The sequence below is a fragment of the Sturnira hondurensis genome, unplaced genomic scaffold, assembly GCF_014824575.4.
Source record: "Sturnira hondurensis isolate 20B ecotype Veracruz unplaced genomic scaffold, ASM1482457v3 Scaffold0021795, whole genome shotgun sequence".
Classification (NCBI taxonomy): Eukaryota; Metazoa; Chordata; class Mammalia; order Chiroptera; family Phyllostomidae; genus Sturnira; species Sturnira hondurensis.
The window spans coordinates 5,243,401-5,260,081 of NW_028094426.1; the positions used below are offsets into that span (position 1 = coordinate 5,243,401).

The 16,681-nt window shown below is 36.7% G+C and overlaps 1 protein-coding gene across 11 annotated transcripts in view; it reads left to right on the forward strand.

Moving 5' to 3' along the window:
• C2CD5 (C2 calcium dependent domain containing 5) overlaps nt 1–16,223 on the forward strand; it is an 87,614-nt gene extending 71,391 nt beyond the window's left edge. For 5 of the 11 annotated variants that reach the window (XM_037033989.1, XM_037033998.1, XM_037033988.1 and 2 more), the window contains 8 exons: nt 22–111; nt 612–699; nt 1,582–1,668; nt 11,093–11,143; nt 12,026–12,127; nt 13,443–13,633; nt 14,587–14,733; nt 15,438–16,223. In XM_037033989.1, coding sequence (XP_036889884.1) covers nt 22–111; nt 612–699; nt 1,582–1,668; nt 11,093–11,143; nt 12,026–12,127; nt 13,443–13,633; nt 14,587–14,733; nt 15,438–15,569 — 888 coding nt within the window. In that variant the 3' untranslated portion in view covers nt 15,570–16,223. The remainder of the gene's footprint in view (nt 1–21; nt 112–611; nt 700–1,581; nt 1,669–11,092; nt 11,144–12,025; nt 12,128–13,442; nt 13,634–14,586; nt 14,734–15,437) is intronic. The other 6 variants (XM_037033995.1, XM_037033993.1, XM_037033997.1 and 3 more) reach the window with 3 other exon arrangements.
• The last annotated feature ends 458 nt before the right edge of the window (nt 16,224–16,681 follow it).

Sequence of the window (16,681 nt, forward strand, 5' to 3'; positions counted from 1 at the left end):
GCTAATATTTTCTATTAATAGAGCCTGTATTTTAAACTGCGATCTATGACCCCCTGCTGCCTTTGCCATGTAAATTTTACAGTATCTCTGCCTGAAGATGAATTAATTCAGGTAATTAAGGTTTAGTCTCTTACTAAGGAAGATTTCTAGCTTCTCTCTGATCTGTTTCAATGCTATGTAAATTTGCCATAATTAAATCAGTATAAACGGTTTTAGTTCAAAATATTTTAAAACATATTAGTATGATTCAGACTGTGTGTGTGTGTGTGTGTGTGTGTGTGTGTGTGTATTGAGCTCTAGTTATCTGAAGGTGGAATCGCATTTGTGCTCCAACATACATATAGTAGGATTTGTACTTACGTGGGGTTTTTCCAGTCCCCATCCATTAGACAAGGTTCTTGAACTCTTTCAGGATCTATATTTAGGTGTACATGTTGAGCTTAGTTGTAGTCTAAATATCTGAACTGATGCATAATTCTGATTGAGCATCTTAACCAGGAAAGGCGAGTTAGCCAATTAGCGTAACTTGTTCCATGGTATTGAATAATATGTGTAAGAAACTTATTTTGGCGATGATTATTTTGCTAATTCTATTGTTTCTGTGATTCTAGGTCACAGTCACAGCAGTTGCAATAACTTTTGACAAAAATCAGGCTTTACAGACCACAAAAACACATGTTGAAAAGTCATTGCAACGAGGTAAACCTATGGTGAATGGGATCGTAGCTCGGGTTTGTCTACATTGTAGTTCAGTGATAAAATATAGAAGATAGGCAGACTGTATAAATGAACTCTTTATTGAAGAGAGTCTGCCACTTTTTGTTTATTATAATTACTGTGGGTGAGCATATGACTGACTTGATGCTTTTTACATGTGAATAGGTGGTTGACTGCTATTTACATAGAGATACTGCTGTTTTGTAGACTCAAATTGTAGTGTATTCTGCAGTAATTTAGAGGTTCCTACCCTAGTGTTGCTGAAGAGGTCCTCACGGCATTTTTGAAACTATTGCTGTAGTAAGTGAGCATCATGTTTTTCTCAGGAAAGGTCCCTTTGGATCCATCAGATTCTCAGAGTTGTTTTTTTCAGTAAAACTTAAGAATTACCATTCTTAATAAATTCCAAAGAAACCCAAATTATTATAAACCATTTATGTGTTCTGGAAAAAAAGGACAGCATTGTATACTTTCTAAAATTTAATGACTCATTGCCTGAATAAAATGTTCATGATTTGTCTAAAATTTTTAAGTTCATTTCACTCTACATGTATAGCATTGAATTAATTATCAACAATTATGTGTTTAGATATTTGTCAAAGGAGATAAGTAACTGGTTTAAGTATCATAGAACTAGAAAGATACAAAGAAGATAATAATAATTATTATTTAACAATTATTATTTGCAAGGCACTGTGCTAAGAGACTTTGCAGGTGAAGGATCCCTATGGGAGCAACCAAGGGAAAAATAGCCAAAATAAATTGGGGTGAGGGGGAAATATATATGCTATCCCAGATTCTTAGTTTTTTAAAATTAATAACAGATTATTAATAAATAACTAGTTTTTTCCCTTGCTTCCGAAGGCTCTACAGATAATGAAGAACTTCTGCAATTTCCACTGGAACTCTGTTCAGATTCACTTCCTTCTCACCCTTTCCCACCAGCCAAAGGTTGGTTAAATGAGGAAAATGCAAACACAGATCCTAGCTGTTAGTGTCTTTCACTTGCTGTAGGTAATCTTATTTAACCTTGAGATGGAGATTTATTCTTCATTCCCTCATTGTGTGTTCATGTTCATACAGAGGAAAAAATAACGTTCTTATTTTAGTCTCTCAAGCAATCTCAGCACATATTATTAAGGTAGTCTTTCATATGGCACTCCATTTTTATATGTCAAATGTATTAAAGTTTTATTTTCAGGGATTTGGATTTTCCAAAGTAATTATTTACACATGATATATTTGACATTTATATTATATTTGGTAAATATTTTTTCAGCAACAAATGTATCTTTATAAAAATTTTCATTTTGAAAATGAAAACAAACTACCTGTTTTCTTTGGTAGGTGTTTGGAGAGATTTGTGACGGCAGTAGTAATATGAGGAAGGGATGTGCTTTCGTGTCTTTGGGTACCTGGGGTGCAATTGAGAAACATTTTTACGTACTTAAAAGGTGCTTTCATTTTTTTCAAATACAAAGTGATTGTCCCTTAACTTAATAACAGAAATTTTACCTAGATTTGTGCATTCTTTGGAGAGAAAGGTAGTTTTTTTCCATTTCTCTTCTGATTTTAGTGCAATTTGTATTATAAAATTTACAGAATTATCATACCTTATTTTATAGCATTGTGTATACAGTAAATGCAGTTTGTGTTTTTCCCTAAATGTTTCATACTGAGAAATGATCCATTTATTATTTAAAACTGTATTGGCTTTTCTAATTTTTATATTTTATAATACAAGTGAATTTATTTAATGATTTCTACTTGTCAGTTATACCATCTGGTACCAAATCAGGTGTAATACAGAATTGTTTTGTATTAATATTGCATGCCTGGCATAGTCTTTACTAAATTAGTGCAAATTCTATCCATGGAGATAAATAGATTCTGTTTCATATTTTGAAGATGAAAAGATGAATATTTTCAAATTCTGAACTTTTTAACATAGTAACTGTGGTCCCTTGTTTCTTTTGTTTAAATTAAAAGTATAATTTAGAACTCTATGTGTAGGGGGGGCTCCACCTGCAGAGCCTCCCAACCCATCCACCTTGGATGAGAGTAAGTCTACCAACACATAATCTGCTTGGGTGTGAAAGGTGGCTGATCTCTCAAAGGAGAAGGGCCAGGAATTCGTTCCTCACTGGGCTTTTATTGGGTTCAGTTTGCATAGGAATACAGGGAAAGCTCATCAATCGTCGTCAGGCAGTGACGATCAAACAATAGATGACATACAAAGAACTATATGGGCTTATTCTGAGTCAGGGTCTGTTAGCTAAAGGGCTATAGAACTTTGGGAAACAAACTCATTTCCTGCCCTTATCAGAAAGTTGAGAGCAAAGCAGGTTTCACTAGATTTTATGCGTTCTTTCTTAGGCCTGATCTCCCAAGGGAAAAGCCCATTCCTGCCCAGGGCTGTACCCACCTCTGGCGTTGTTTCAGGCTTAAGTCTGGCAGGGGAAGTAAGGTATCCAAGAGATTAGGAGACTTCTTGCAGACAGAATGAGGACTCAGGCTATGTCAAAGCCAAGGGGTGAGGGTCCATCACCCCCTTTTTCTATAGCCTCCCAAGTCCTTCCCTGTGGCCCCTTCATGACCATCTCTGTCTTAGGTCATCCCTCCTTTGAGGAATCTTACCCATCCTTAGCTAACTAGTCATTTGCTCGGGGCCCGGTGGGTGAAGTAAAAGGGGGCAGAGGCAGTGCCCCTACCAGGAAGATAAGCTTTGTCTCATTAGTGGTTTATGGTCCCAAAGTCTCTTTACTCAGCTTTAGCCATGGCGGGGAGGGGCAGGGGGTTACAGCTTCCGAAACCAGCAGGGCGGTTCCCAACATCAATGGAGAATTTTTGCATACCTCAACTTCCTTGAATGAACAGAAAAGAAAAATCAAATCCAAAGATAATCTAAATTTAGATTTATAAATTAAATCTAGCTCAAGAATAAAAAATAGAACTCTTTAAGAGTATCCATTGAACTGACTAGACATTTTTTAACACCTACTTTATACAAAGACTTGTATTTAACACAAGGTTAGTTCCAAACCACTTTTAGGTATCATTTTATTTATCTTTACTCTGAAATGTGGGGGGAAGAAAAATGTAGTAAGAAAAACCAATCAACAAAAAAGATTTGATCAATTGCTAATTAATAGGATATAAATGTGTAGTTGGGTCCTGTTAGCTCTGTTTTGCCATGTTGTTAAACTGTATGTAAGTTTGCCTTATCTGTACTGATAACTTAAATTGTCTGTGGTAGCTCTCAAAATGTTTTCGGAGGTAATTATAACTAGTATTTCTTGTCATTAGTATGTTTTCTACAAAAGATTCTTTGTGAACTGAAAAACAAAGAAGAATTTGAGCGGATTAAGTAATATCTGAATACTACTTAAAATATTTGCTATTCATCTTAGGGTGCATTGAGAGGCACCATGGGACAGAGTAATAAAGCAACAGACCTGGGATCTTTTCCCAGTTCTGCCTCTGCTAAGTGTGAGACCTCAGGCCAATTTAATCTGCAGTTTCTTATCTGTAAAATGTGAAAGGATTGAAGTTCCCTCTAGCTTTTAAAATTCTTAAATTCTTTGGGTTTCTGTATTATTCTTCTTATTAAAAACAAATCAAAACCTAAATTATGCCTAAGGTCACACTGAGCTTAAAATATTCCAGATAGCTTCTAATCAATTAAACCAATAATCTTTAAACCATGGAATTTCTTCAGAGGTGCTTCCTGACTTCCCAGGGTGGGCATGGAGGGAACTGAGGACAGCAGGAGGGTGAGCAGATAGGGCTCTGGACCCCCAACCCTCCCTCCGAACTGGAGCGGCTTCAGTGCAGTGTGCTCTTACCTGTCTGTTTTCTGTACGTGATTTCTCAAAGACAGGTTTCAAAGGTGGAAAACAACTGAATCAGATGATTTCACCTTTATTACCACCATCATCACCATCTTCATAGTGATCAGTATCATCACAATTACTACTAATGCATATAAAACTTTTTATATTAAGTGCTTAACTGAAAAACCTATGTGCTTTTCCTTAAATACTACATTTCTAAATCATCAGTAAACATCACAAAGTCTATCTGTACCTGTTGTAAATAGTTTTGTAAATTGTGGTTTGTGTTGCATGCTTATTTATTGTCTTTGCTCCCTCAAAGTCTTTTCAGGAGGACATGGGCTACACCACATACATCTGAAAAAGTTATCTTAAAGAAAATATTTTTCAAGATTTGAGAAATTTTAAAAAGGTCTGAAGAATGTTATAATAGAGTGTTGCAACATGATTGAAGTAGCTGAGCATTGTAACTAAAGAAAGGCTTTGAATAGAGAATAGAAATATCTGCAAAAAGTTAAACCATAACAATTTAGAGAAAACGGGTGAAAGAAGGAGGTAACAGTACTAGGAATAAATGCTCAAAACCGCTTTTACTTTCTCATATGCAACCACTAGTACTAAGAAGTGAATAAATATATAGTTTTTACAGTTTTGTTAGTTCAGTTAGCTAAGCCAATAGAGCTTTTTTATTTTAGATTATGAAAACTTTGGGTTCTCACTTATTTTTCATGTCCTTATTACAAACAGAATGATTGGTTAAATTTTTTGTTTCCTTTTATGTTGACAGAGAAGGTTCAAGAGCTAAGCACAGTTATTTTTATTAATACTTACATCTTTTCACTTGTAGATAAACCTTTTCTCTTTGTGTTATTGACAATGGGTGAATGTCATGTAAAGATGCTACAATTACATGTATCCTAATTCTTTGTGTAGACTAAGCCTGGGCCTGAATTGTATATCCATGTTCAGTTTGTCCTCCCTCTTTTGTTATATTTGGTTTTGTTTCTCAAGGTGACAAAACAGTTTGAGTTATGTCTCAAATTCATGGTTGACTTGTTACGTTGTCTTGATTTTTCTGATTTCAAATATTAAAAGGTGCTGAGCCGAAGTAATTTCTTAAAGGATATTATCATGTGAAGGTCATGGATATTGTGAGGATCATAGATGATGTGGCATTGACATAAATTACTTATTTTCACATGAGGCAGTGTTATGAGAAAAAATGGCTATAGCAAATTTTTATACTACTTGCATAATGTTTTTCCTAACTATTAATGTCTACACTTAAGTTTTCTCTGAAATAGTTTCAGGAGACTTTAAAAGTGATATGTATAGAAAAGAAGAGATCAATGTAGTAAAAATGGGGAATCTGAGTGAATCTAATCTGGGTAAATCTAAAAAAATTCAGTAATATTTTTCTCACAAACTGTAGTTGATCTCAAGAATTTTATACATGTAATTTTCATAAATGTTAGCTAATTTACTTTGGATATACTTTTAAATATGTAAATTTTGAGACATTAGCTACCATGTTGTAGGGCTTAAGAACTTAATGACAAAAGTGTATGAATTATATACTGCTCTAATCATGTCTCAAATACTCTATAAACTTATGTATGATAGGACAGTTATTTTCACAGAAAGTGAGAGTTTTAAGACTAAAAAGGTTTAATTAAGTTAGCATTAGTTTTTATATATTGTTGGATAAAACTGGATAGAAAAAAAGTTTTTTATACCCACCTCATTGCTGCTTTCATTTTGCTTTCCTCATGCTCAGTGGCATAAGCTAGAGGCTAGCAAGGTCCCTCTCTTCATTAAGCAGCTACTGACTGGTGTGACAGGCAGGCCAAAATTTGGATTGCAATGTAAAGGGAAACAAGTGGGCTCTTTCTCAAACGCTGTATGCCAAAATTAGGTGCCCACTTCAGAAGTTTTTTATGTAGACTTATAGCGTTATTTTTTCTTTTTGTTAAATCAAATTTGATTTTAAATGGTGTAACTTTTTCAATTGAATGACTTGCCTCACATTATTTTCAACTAGCAATTAGAGTTATAAATCTATAAAAACTTCATAGTTACCTTTCATTTTCTCCATGCCAACTAATGGTTTCTAATTCTTACAAGTATATATAATTCTTTATACTAACCGAAATATCTGTATATATTAACAATTAATTCATTACATGTATTTTTTCTCTCTCCCTCTTTTTAAAATATATTTTGTCTCAATGGCCAGATGGCATCAACAATAAAAAGTTCTCTGTGTTGTCGATGGCCACAATAATCCACAGGAGATTGTGAAAGGGAGAGAGGCTGAGGGGAAGGGGAAGGAGCTGGAAATAGAAACTAAAGAGTGGAAAATATGTGAAGAACTTACCCCTGAAATAGGAAGAAAGCAAAGAGAAGTGATGGAGAAGTAGGGTTAAAGAATCTTAGCTTCTTGCCCTGGCTGGTGTAGCTCAGTGGATTGAGCATGGGCCTGTGAAGCAAGGGGTCGCTGGTTCGATTCCCAGTCAGGGCACATGCCTGGGTTGCAGGCCAAGTCCCCGGTAGGGGATGCCTGGGAGGCACCCACACATTGATGTTTCTCTCCCACTTTCTCCTTCCTTTCCCCTCTCTCTAAAAATAAATAAATAAAATATTTTAATTAAAAAAAAAGAATCTTAGCTTCTTTAAGGCAGCTTGAAGATAGTGAAATCCGGAGTCAGAGGGAGAAAAGCAAAGAAAAATCAAAACAAGGCACTGGTAGAAAACAGGGATTATTTGGAAGAGACACTGAAAAAGATGGTAGTGAAAGGAGGAGACAGTACAAAGGAATTAAAGGAAAAAGGCAGATGGTTTAGGATGTTGTGAACCTTCAGTTGGAAGCTTCAACAAACCCAGGTAGAAAAGCTAATCGTCTTTGTCCTCTAAGGTAGGTATTACCTTTGCAGTTGAATTTTGTCCCTTGTGGACTGTCCAAATTGAAGCTGTTAATAGCTTTCTCTGTGCCTTAATAATTTTTAACTATAATATGGCAATTTCATTTTCAATCTGCCAATATTTGAGTATCATTATAGACAAAGTTAACATCCATTAACTTGGTCATTGAGCCAGATTTTATAGTTATAATACTTAGCTAATTTATGCATTATAGGTTGGTGGAAATGCCTAAAGGAATATAAACCCAAATTTTGATCATACTAACTTAAACTAAGAATGTTTAAATAGAAAAATACAGCATGAATTGTAAAGACTCCTGATAGCACATATTTTAACCTGCCAGCGGATTTTATCATAATTTCCAGGAATTGTTTCAGTTTTAGTAATTTTCTTAAGATGACCAGATAAGATTGTCTCAAATATTGTTTAATTATTCAGAGCGAAGATGCTCTGGGAATTCTAACCATGTAAAGTGAATAAGTGGTCAGAAGAGTGAGTAGTCAGTGTAGAACTGTATCACAGCTGGTCGGCATCTTTGTCATTGGTGTGACAAATTATTTGGGAGAATAGAGATGTCTCAAACTGTAGAAGTGTTGGAGGAGCATGTGTCATTGAAGGAAGAAGATTGCCACATTTTTTTGGTCATCAATTTACTCATTTTCACTAAACCACTTTTAACTTAGGTTAGTCCCCACCCCAATACCACCAGGGCCTGTTGTATAGTGTTAGAGCGTGCTAAGAGAGTAATAAAACCACGCATTCTGCTTGCCATGCCAACTTTCTTGGGTCATTTGGGGATAGCAGGGTTATCACTTATTTGTGCTTTTTTAAAAAGCAAAAGAATCCTTTTCTTGTATTTATATGAAATTATAAGAGAATCAGGCTGCTATGTGGCTTGATTGGGACTCTCTTTGCCGCTAGAATGGGGACCTCACATAGTCTCAAACTCTTCCACATAGATGTACAAATGGTCCAAATAAGCATTAGCCCTCAACCAAGCCCAAAAGAGTTTTAATAAGATTTCTTTTCCTATATATGAAAAGCTGTCTTTCTTTTTTTTAGTATTGGCTTAGAGATTATATATGTATTTTTAAAAATTTCTTTTTAATCAGTATTACTAGTTTTTCAATGAACTTATATTTGTACTACCTGCTCTTCTGTAGAGCTTATTAGCTGGGAAGGCAGATTGTAATCAGACAGAGTTAGTGTGGCTCAGAGCCAAGGTCATGAGATGCTGGAGGTATTCAGACCAGTCTAGGCACTGCTCTTCACCTGCTGCCAGGACCAGCTCATCTTGGGCCTTTTCTCAGAAAAAAATCAAAATCAGAGCAAACATATTAAAGATGGACCTGCTGTCCTTAAGTGAGATAAAGCTTCTCAACTCACCCTTTCTCTTAAGAATGTCTTCAATTTTACAACTTTGGGATTTTTTTTCAGATTTTAATTCAAACACTCATATTTGAGGGCTGGGAATAAACATGTTAAAGAAAATTTTCCTCTTCTCCATCCTTTGTAAAATTTTATGAGAAAAGTAGTAAATGCACATGGTGAAAAATTCAAATCCTACCAAAAAATGATACAGTCCAATAAAGCATCCTTCTCCCTCATTTCCCTTCCCAAGAGTCATTCTGTTTTTTAAAAATGCTTATTGATTTTAGAGAGAGGGGAGGGGGAAGAGAAACACCAGTGTGTGGGAAAAACATCGATTGCTTGTCTCCCATACCTGCCCTGACCTGGGATGGAACCTGCAACCTAGGTATGTGCTCGGATGGAGAATCAAATCCCCAGCCTTTTGCCACGCAGGACGATGCTCCATCCACCCGAGCCACACCAGCCGGGACAAGGCAACAACTCTTCATAGCTTACCACCTGTCTTTGTAAAAATACTCTATTTTTCCTTTTTTTAATACAAAGATTTTACGTATTATTATATACCTTTGTATTATTCACTTGCTATATGTGTATTTAGAGATGGAAACAGATACTTTCTATGTTTAAGTTCTTTTTGTGGGCATTTGCCATTAAGTTATATATAGTTGCTACTGGGGACTCCCACATTACCCAGGTATTATTGAAGTATAGAAGATAATTTCATTTTAGTAATTTTCACATTTTTTTGCTTCCCCTCCTGCCTCCCCTCCCCCCCACATTTTAAAAACTTTCACAGAATTCCTAATGCTGACTGTATTTTCTGTAATTCTACACTCACCAAGGGCATAGGAGAGCCCTGGGACCCTCCTGGGATGTGTAACCCGGGGCAGGCCTCTTGCTGTCCCAGCACTGGGTCTGTTTTCGTGCCCAGATGTCCCTAGAGATCTGGTAAGCCTCCGGATGTCAGTTCTGTGCTGGCCTTCTTCCAGTAGATTCCACCTTCTGGGCTTCCAGTGCCCCCAGGGTCCTAAGTCCGGAGGACACCTCTCTGCCTACGTGTACAGTCTGAGGGCCTGTTTATCAGGGCTTGTGCACAGCATAGCACCCTCACGGGAATGTGCAGGCCCCACCTCAGGGTCCTGTTTATTCTTTAGCTCTGTTCTGTAGTAAGAACAAGGTCAACCACTGTACACTCAGCGTCAGCTAGCAGTCACTGGACCTATGAAATGGGGCAGGGGTGGGACATAGGAGATACGTCGTTGCATCTACTTATCAGAAACGTTTTGTACAAATCTTACTTTTGAAAAGTATAACTTTTATTAATTTAAGAATGTTACCAAAATATGGACACATTAGGCAGAGATAAAAATATTTACTTAGTTTATAATTATTTTAAAAAACTGGCTGACCCAAATAATTCCCAGTATTCCTTATGAGTTATTTGTAACTTGACAACACTGCTCCTTCAGTTATAAAATTCTTTGAAACAGAAATTCAAATATGCTAGTGTGGCTAAAGCCTGAACATTAGAAATAGATGATTTTTTAAATAGTATTGTTTAAATTTACACAATGCCTTCAATACCTATAATAAAAATATAAAATATCTGAGAAAATTCTGGATGCTATTTTACGAGGTACTGGAAAGGAAGTGATTGGGATCCCTGGTTATTTCTATGGAGAGCGGTCACTTTTTCATTCCGCAAAGTTTTGATACCACCAGAGGAAGCTGTTGATAGCGAAGTCCTTGACTGAAGGAGCTGGTGGTAAGGTGGGTGAGTGGGGGTTTGGCTAGTAAGGAGCTTGTATTTATCTGTGAGTCGTCAGTCGTTGCTTTGTCTGTAGTTTTCAACCTTACTAGTTCTTCCACCAACAGGTATTTCCCTTGCATGTTTCATTTCCGATTCTCTTCCCAATACCTTGACCTTTTCTCTGCTCAGTCTTCTCACATTCTGTTTTCATCCTACTAACAGTTTATTACTGTGTTTATACTTTCTCATGTCTATAAAGTTTCTGAAACTCTTTTTGTCTTCTTTGGCATGGTATTTATTAACTGAGCTAGTTTTTACTCGTATATAGCAATAGAAATTGCATTTTAAACCTTAATAACTCTGTTGGTTTGCTTTTACAATGAAGCCATAAGATTTCCTCCGATTCATCTGGCTTATAGAGAGTGTTTACAAACAGCAAAGAAGAGATACTGGCTTTTATTTAGCATCCAAGCTAATGTTGTTCATGTTGTCTTATTAGAACACCTGGAGATTGCAAGTTCTAACTCAGGTATACCAGCTGCACAGAGAGGTGAGTTCATCTAATTAAGCAAATAGTCACCAAAGGTGCAAAATTCTAGTGTGTGGTGCGTAAACATGCAGACATTGGAGAAATGCACTAGACAGTGGGATAGACACCAAAATGTGGCTTTATTGTAGTTAGAACGTGTCTCAAAAACATTAATAAAACTAATATTTAATTTTTAGCATTTTCATAGTTTCCCAGTTTCTAAAAATACAATTTTAGCTTTTTCATAATTTTTTAGAGCTCAGTAGTAGTAAAAGTTACTCTCTTTAAAAGGACAACTTGTTAGGCTCACACCTGCCACCTACCCCATTATCATGAGCTTTGTTTCCCAAATCATCCATGGAAGGAAAATATGGACAGAAACGACCCTTGGCTTTCCTGTTGATGGTGGGAGAAGGAAGGTATTTTAATAAAAGATAAATCAACTGGAGATATTTTCATGTATTCTTCAACATTTGACTCTCATTATTTTTAATTTTGATTTTATGGTAGAAATAGGGAAGGCAGTTATTCAAAAAGGTGGGATTATAAATCAAAGTTCTAAGATATTAACAGCTAAGACATTATAAAGTACAAAGAATTGGGGGGGAAGTTCGTTAAAACACAGCACGTGGTCCTTTCACTGACACTTCTGTTAAACCCACTTTTATTTCCCCAAGAGATCACACAACCATGACATCACTGAAGATGCTCAGCCCACTCACTGAGAAACTGGTGTTGGACAAATCAGTGTCTCAAGCTTGACTCTATACTGTCTCTCTCGTCTGACTTGAAAGGGACCGTTCTTTTTCTGTGTAACAGTTAAATTACATCATTAGAAGGAGCGTTATGACGAGTAAGACGTCATACATACTTTTTTCTTTTGTTTTCTGTCTGTGTTTCCAGCAACGTCAGTTGATTACAGTTCCTTTGCAGACAGATGCAGCAGCTGGATAGAGCTCATTAAACTGAAAGCTCAGACCATAAGGCGCGGATCAATTAAGACAAGTAGGCGGATGTTTCTACCACATTATGATCTGAGAAGCGTATCTCTGATTTCCCAGTGGTGAAGGCTAGACTTTTCTGCCCAATAATAACATTGCCAATCAATCATGTTTTGGAGTGTGAAAGCTGCAGACTAATGGGCATTTAGCAAACGTTATTGAAGGGCCTTTAGATTTGTTAGTTTTCACTGTAGAATTGTATTTTTTAAATTGTACTTTTTGTGACCGTGTTCTTAAAAGTATATAAGTAGATACTATATTCTTCTAGCAGGAGGAAATTTTCAACTCTCTTTTTGAAGAGATACTCTTCCAGGACCAAAGTTACTATCTAGTGTATGGCATGTGTCAGCTTTCTAAGTGTGATACCCAGAGGGCCGAAAGAATGAAGTATTTCTGGAGAGAGAGTACTTACCTCTCAATCTCACTGAGAGAATCAAGATCATCATATGTTCATTATCTATACTCCATGTGTTTTTGTCGATTTTGAGGTAAATGTATTTGAGTGTCAGAGTTTACAGTACATTAAAAAGGCAGGAGTTATGTTTTAGAGGAAAGATCAGAGGATGTGGAGCCAGCCAGATCTGGTTTTGAATACTAGAAGTGCCATTTTAGTAGCTGTGTAACCTTGGGCAAATTATTTAACTTCTCTGGGCCTCAGTTTCCTCATGTGGAAATGGGGATAATAATATCTATTTTTCTGGGTTGTTGTAAGGATTTTATATATATATATATATGTATGTGTGCGTCTGGCTTATACTAGTTATTTGATAATCAGTAGCTACTATTTTATAACCAATCAACTTTTAGACAGCCAAGGTCATTTTTAAGTTTTTAAAATTATGAGTTTGATCAAAATGGTTTGGAAAAGAAACCTATCACAACTAGTTAACATAAGGTTTATCTACAAGTTGAGAATGATGAAGTGGTCTGAAAAATAAGGAAAAACTGGGAAATGTAACAACTTTCACACTCTCTTTGTAATAATTTGTTCCTCCAGCAGATAATTTGTAACTGCTCTGCCGCTTTTTCTTTTCTTCACTTCGTAACCATCATTGTATGTGTAACTACACCGCATCACCATTTTCTTTTGCAGGAATGCCATTTTTCTTCCAAAAGAATTCCATTCCAGCATTGTCTCTCACGTTTTTCTTTGTCTCTCTGTCTTAATCGCATGCAGTGCATGACAGTTTCTTTTCTTTCATGACACGGCTTAGCCTCACAGACAGCTGAGTGTTGTCACCGCTTTCTCGGAAGCCCTGGGGAACGATGGAGTTACTGGCATCTGATCTGGGGGCTCTCTGTGCTTTCTCCAATTTTAGCTGTGACAGTTGACAAAGCGAGTCCCGTGAGCGAAGGAAACCTCCGCAGTCGTTCTGCTCCACCGTGTACAAATTCCACAGTTGGGGTTGTTAAGATGACACCTCTTTCTTTCATTCCTGGAGCAAAAATAACTAAGTACCTTGGGATAATTAACATGTTTTTTATTCGGGAAACCACTTCTCTACGTGAGGTAATTTTTTCATTATTTTTGTGAATTTTCTCTGTGATTGAGCATATTAATGACAAAGCCCAAACAAATGTGTCTTTTTCTTTTTTTTTTTTTTTTTTTGCCACATCTCTTTTTTCCCCTATAACCTGTCTGGATTGACTGTAGGTTAGACTTACCAAATTTCATGTAATAGCTAGTGTTATCATAAGCTTATGAACAAAACAGATGGAGTCCCTGAATTGATGGAATATACCATGCCCTAGTGGAACTGGAGCACAGTGGACATTAAATAAATAGTTATATCACTATCAGTGATAGTAAGTAATAAAAGAAAGAAAACAGAGGCCATCAGAAAATATAATGGGGAACTTGCGTTTAGATTTGGCCATCGGGGGTAGGTGTCTCTAAGGAAGTGCTGTGTAACCCAGGACCGGAAGACTTGGATGGGTTACCCTGGTAGGCAGTTGGGTGACAATGCTGGAGCCTTCGGGAACAGTGTGTGCAAAGACCCCGAGGCAGGAAAAGTACTTGACACCTTTGAGAAATTCACAGAAGGCAAGCATGACCAGAACATGGTTCAGCAGGGAGGTTTATTGTTTATGTTTATCGTCAATTTATTTGAATGAGGATGGGAACGATTTGATGGGGGGAGATGTTGAAGATGGAGGAACAGTTTGAATTCCTGCCCTGCCATTTACTTACTGGCCATGTGACCATAGCTAGTCGTGGGCATATTACAAATTCTTTGGGCTTCAGTTTCGTCGTTTGTAAAATTAGGGATAACAATCCCTGTCATAGTCATGTGTTGAATAAAGGTTTGTTTGTTCTTTCACGCAACAAATCCTTATGAAGGAGATTAAAATTATCCATTATATTAACACAATTGAAGATGATTTACTATCTGTTCTTTGACATTTTATATACAGTAATGTATGCATGTATATAGTTTGATTTTCCTATGTGTTATCATGTAGGAAGGGGGAGTCAGTGGTTTTCTCCACGCTTTTATCGCTGAAGTGTTCGCAATGGTGAGAGCACATGTTGCTGCCTTAGGAGGGAACGCCGTCGTCTCCTACATAATGAAGCAGTGCGTCTTCATGGAGAATCCGAATAAGAACCAGGTAAGACGCTGTTATCTCTTCCTGGGAACCTGCGGATTCCCTCGCAGCCTTCCCACCTGCCACCTCCCCTGCAAAAGAGATTTGTTCTCTGTAGAGCCCTTTGATTCTCTGTGCTTAGAACATGTTCTAAAGCGTATATTAATAACCATGGTCATGCATAGGTCGGATGCTGTTTTCACATCCCAGTGAGTAGTTAGTACTCCCAAATACTTCTGGAAGTTTTGCTCCTACTTTACTACTCTTCCCACCATCTTCTTGGTGGGTGTTTGGAATACAGTGGTGGCTGGCTGGGGACAGTTAAAAATGCCCTCTAGTTTGTACTATGATGCCGTCAGGTTCTAATCGCCATGCTGGTGAAGAGTACATCGTCATGAGCCATATTGGGTTTTCATTTTTTACTTTTTAGTAAGTATAATTCTGTTCATGGGAGCTAAAGAGTATGGCTTAGGTTAAATTTTAGAATAAGTTTATTTTGTCAGTTTTCTTAAGAGAACTCACTTAACATTATTAAAGATTCCTTTAAAAAATAAATGACTATAGTAGTGTCTTTTTTGAGTTTTCTTCCCTGTGAATTGCCTTCTTATCCTTTGCTTGGTTTTCTCTTGGGCTATCTTTTCTCTGATGACAGTGGTGCCCCTACTGTGAGAGAAGAGTGTGACTGTATTGGTGCATGTGTGACCAGATTTGTCCTGTCATTCTTACAGGCGCAGTGTCTTATAAACGTGAGCGGTGATGCGGTGATCTTTGTTCGGGAGTCTGAGCTGGAAGTGGTATCAGCTCAGCAACTTGCTGCCAACTGCCAGCCCTCCTGTGCTGGAGGAGAAGTTACAACCTGAAGTTAATCAGGAGGGGCTCAGCCAAATGAAGTGTATCTGTCTCCATTGTTGTGTCGTGAATTATCTTCCTAGGCTTTAAAAAAACTAAACTTAATCTGAGATAATTAAAAAAGAATTGATACATTTTGAGTGGGTTTGATTAGTCTAGAATCTCGACCCTTCCGTAAATTAAGTTCTCAGACAACTGTAGGAAAGGTGGAAGATACTTGGCATTTATGTTGATTTTAATAAAATCATAATTTACAAAATGAAATGGGAAAATCATCAGGAGACTAGGATAGCCACCCTAGTATGACGTAGAAAAGCTAAGCAACAAATTCACAAATTGTTAATGGAGAAATATTCAATTTGAGGGATGTGTGGGAAAATGGAGGAAAGTTTTCAGAAAACTGTGGGTTTCTCAGTGTGTTTTATTTTGATGAGGAATTTGGTCACGACTGAAAGGGAGCTGTGCTGCTTCTTTCAAAAAGAAGTTAGAATTCCACAGCCTACATCTGTGGTATGTTCCAGCTGTTGTAAATGGAGACAAATGTATCAGTGCCAGTGTTCTTTCATTGGAAGTTTTAATGATATCTCTAAGGAGGGAGGGAAAAATTATAACCTAAGTGGCCAAATTTCAGTTGGTGCTTAATTTGTGTGGAAGAGGCTTGGCTTCAACAGGGAAGAAAAGGTCAGTGAATTTTTTTGAAATGGTTAAAATAATTGATCTAATCGGAACATACAATTATTTTCTAATAAAATTATAATGTAATTCTACCAAATAGAATTTTAGTAATATTTTAGGGACTTTGGATAGTGAGTTAGGCTGTATTTGGCATAGAATTTGGAAGTGTAACTTGAATGTAAATATGCTGCAAAATGTTGAATGTATACTAGGAATACTTTTTCTGTCAATGCCAAATACCTATTACAAATGAACCTTAAAAAAGTACATTCCTCCTTCGCACAATGAAATTTCTCTATGAAACTCATGATTTTGCTCTTCCAGGATAACAAACTGCCCTAGAGACTGGGACTCATTTTCTTGTTATCACAGGTGTCAATATTTTTCTGTATTTTGTTTATAATTTTATTTTTTAAATAAAAAATTTTAAAGACAAACTGGAATATCC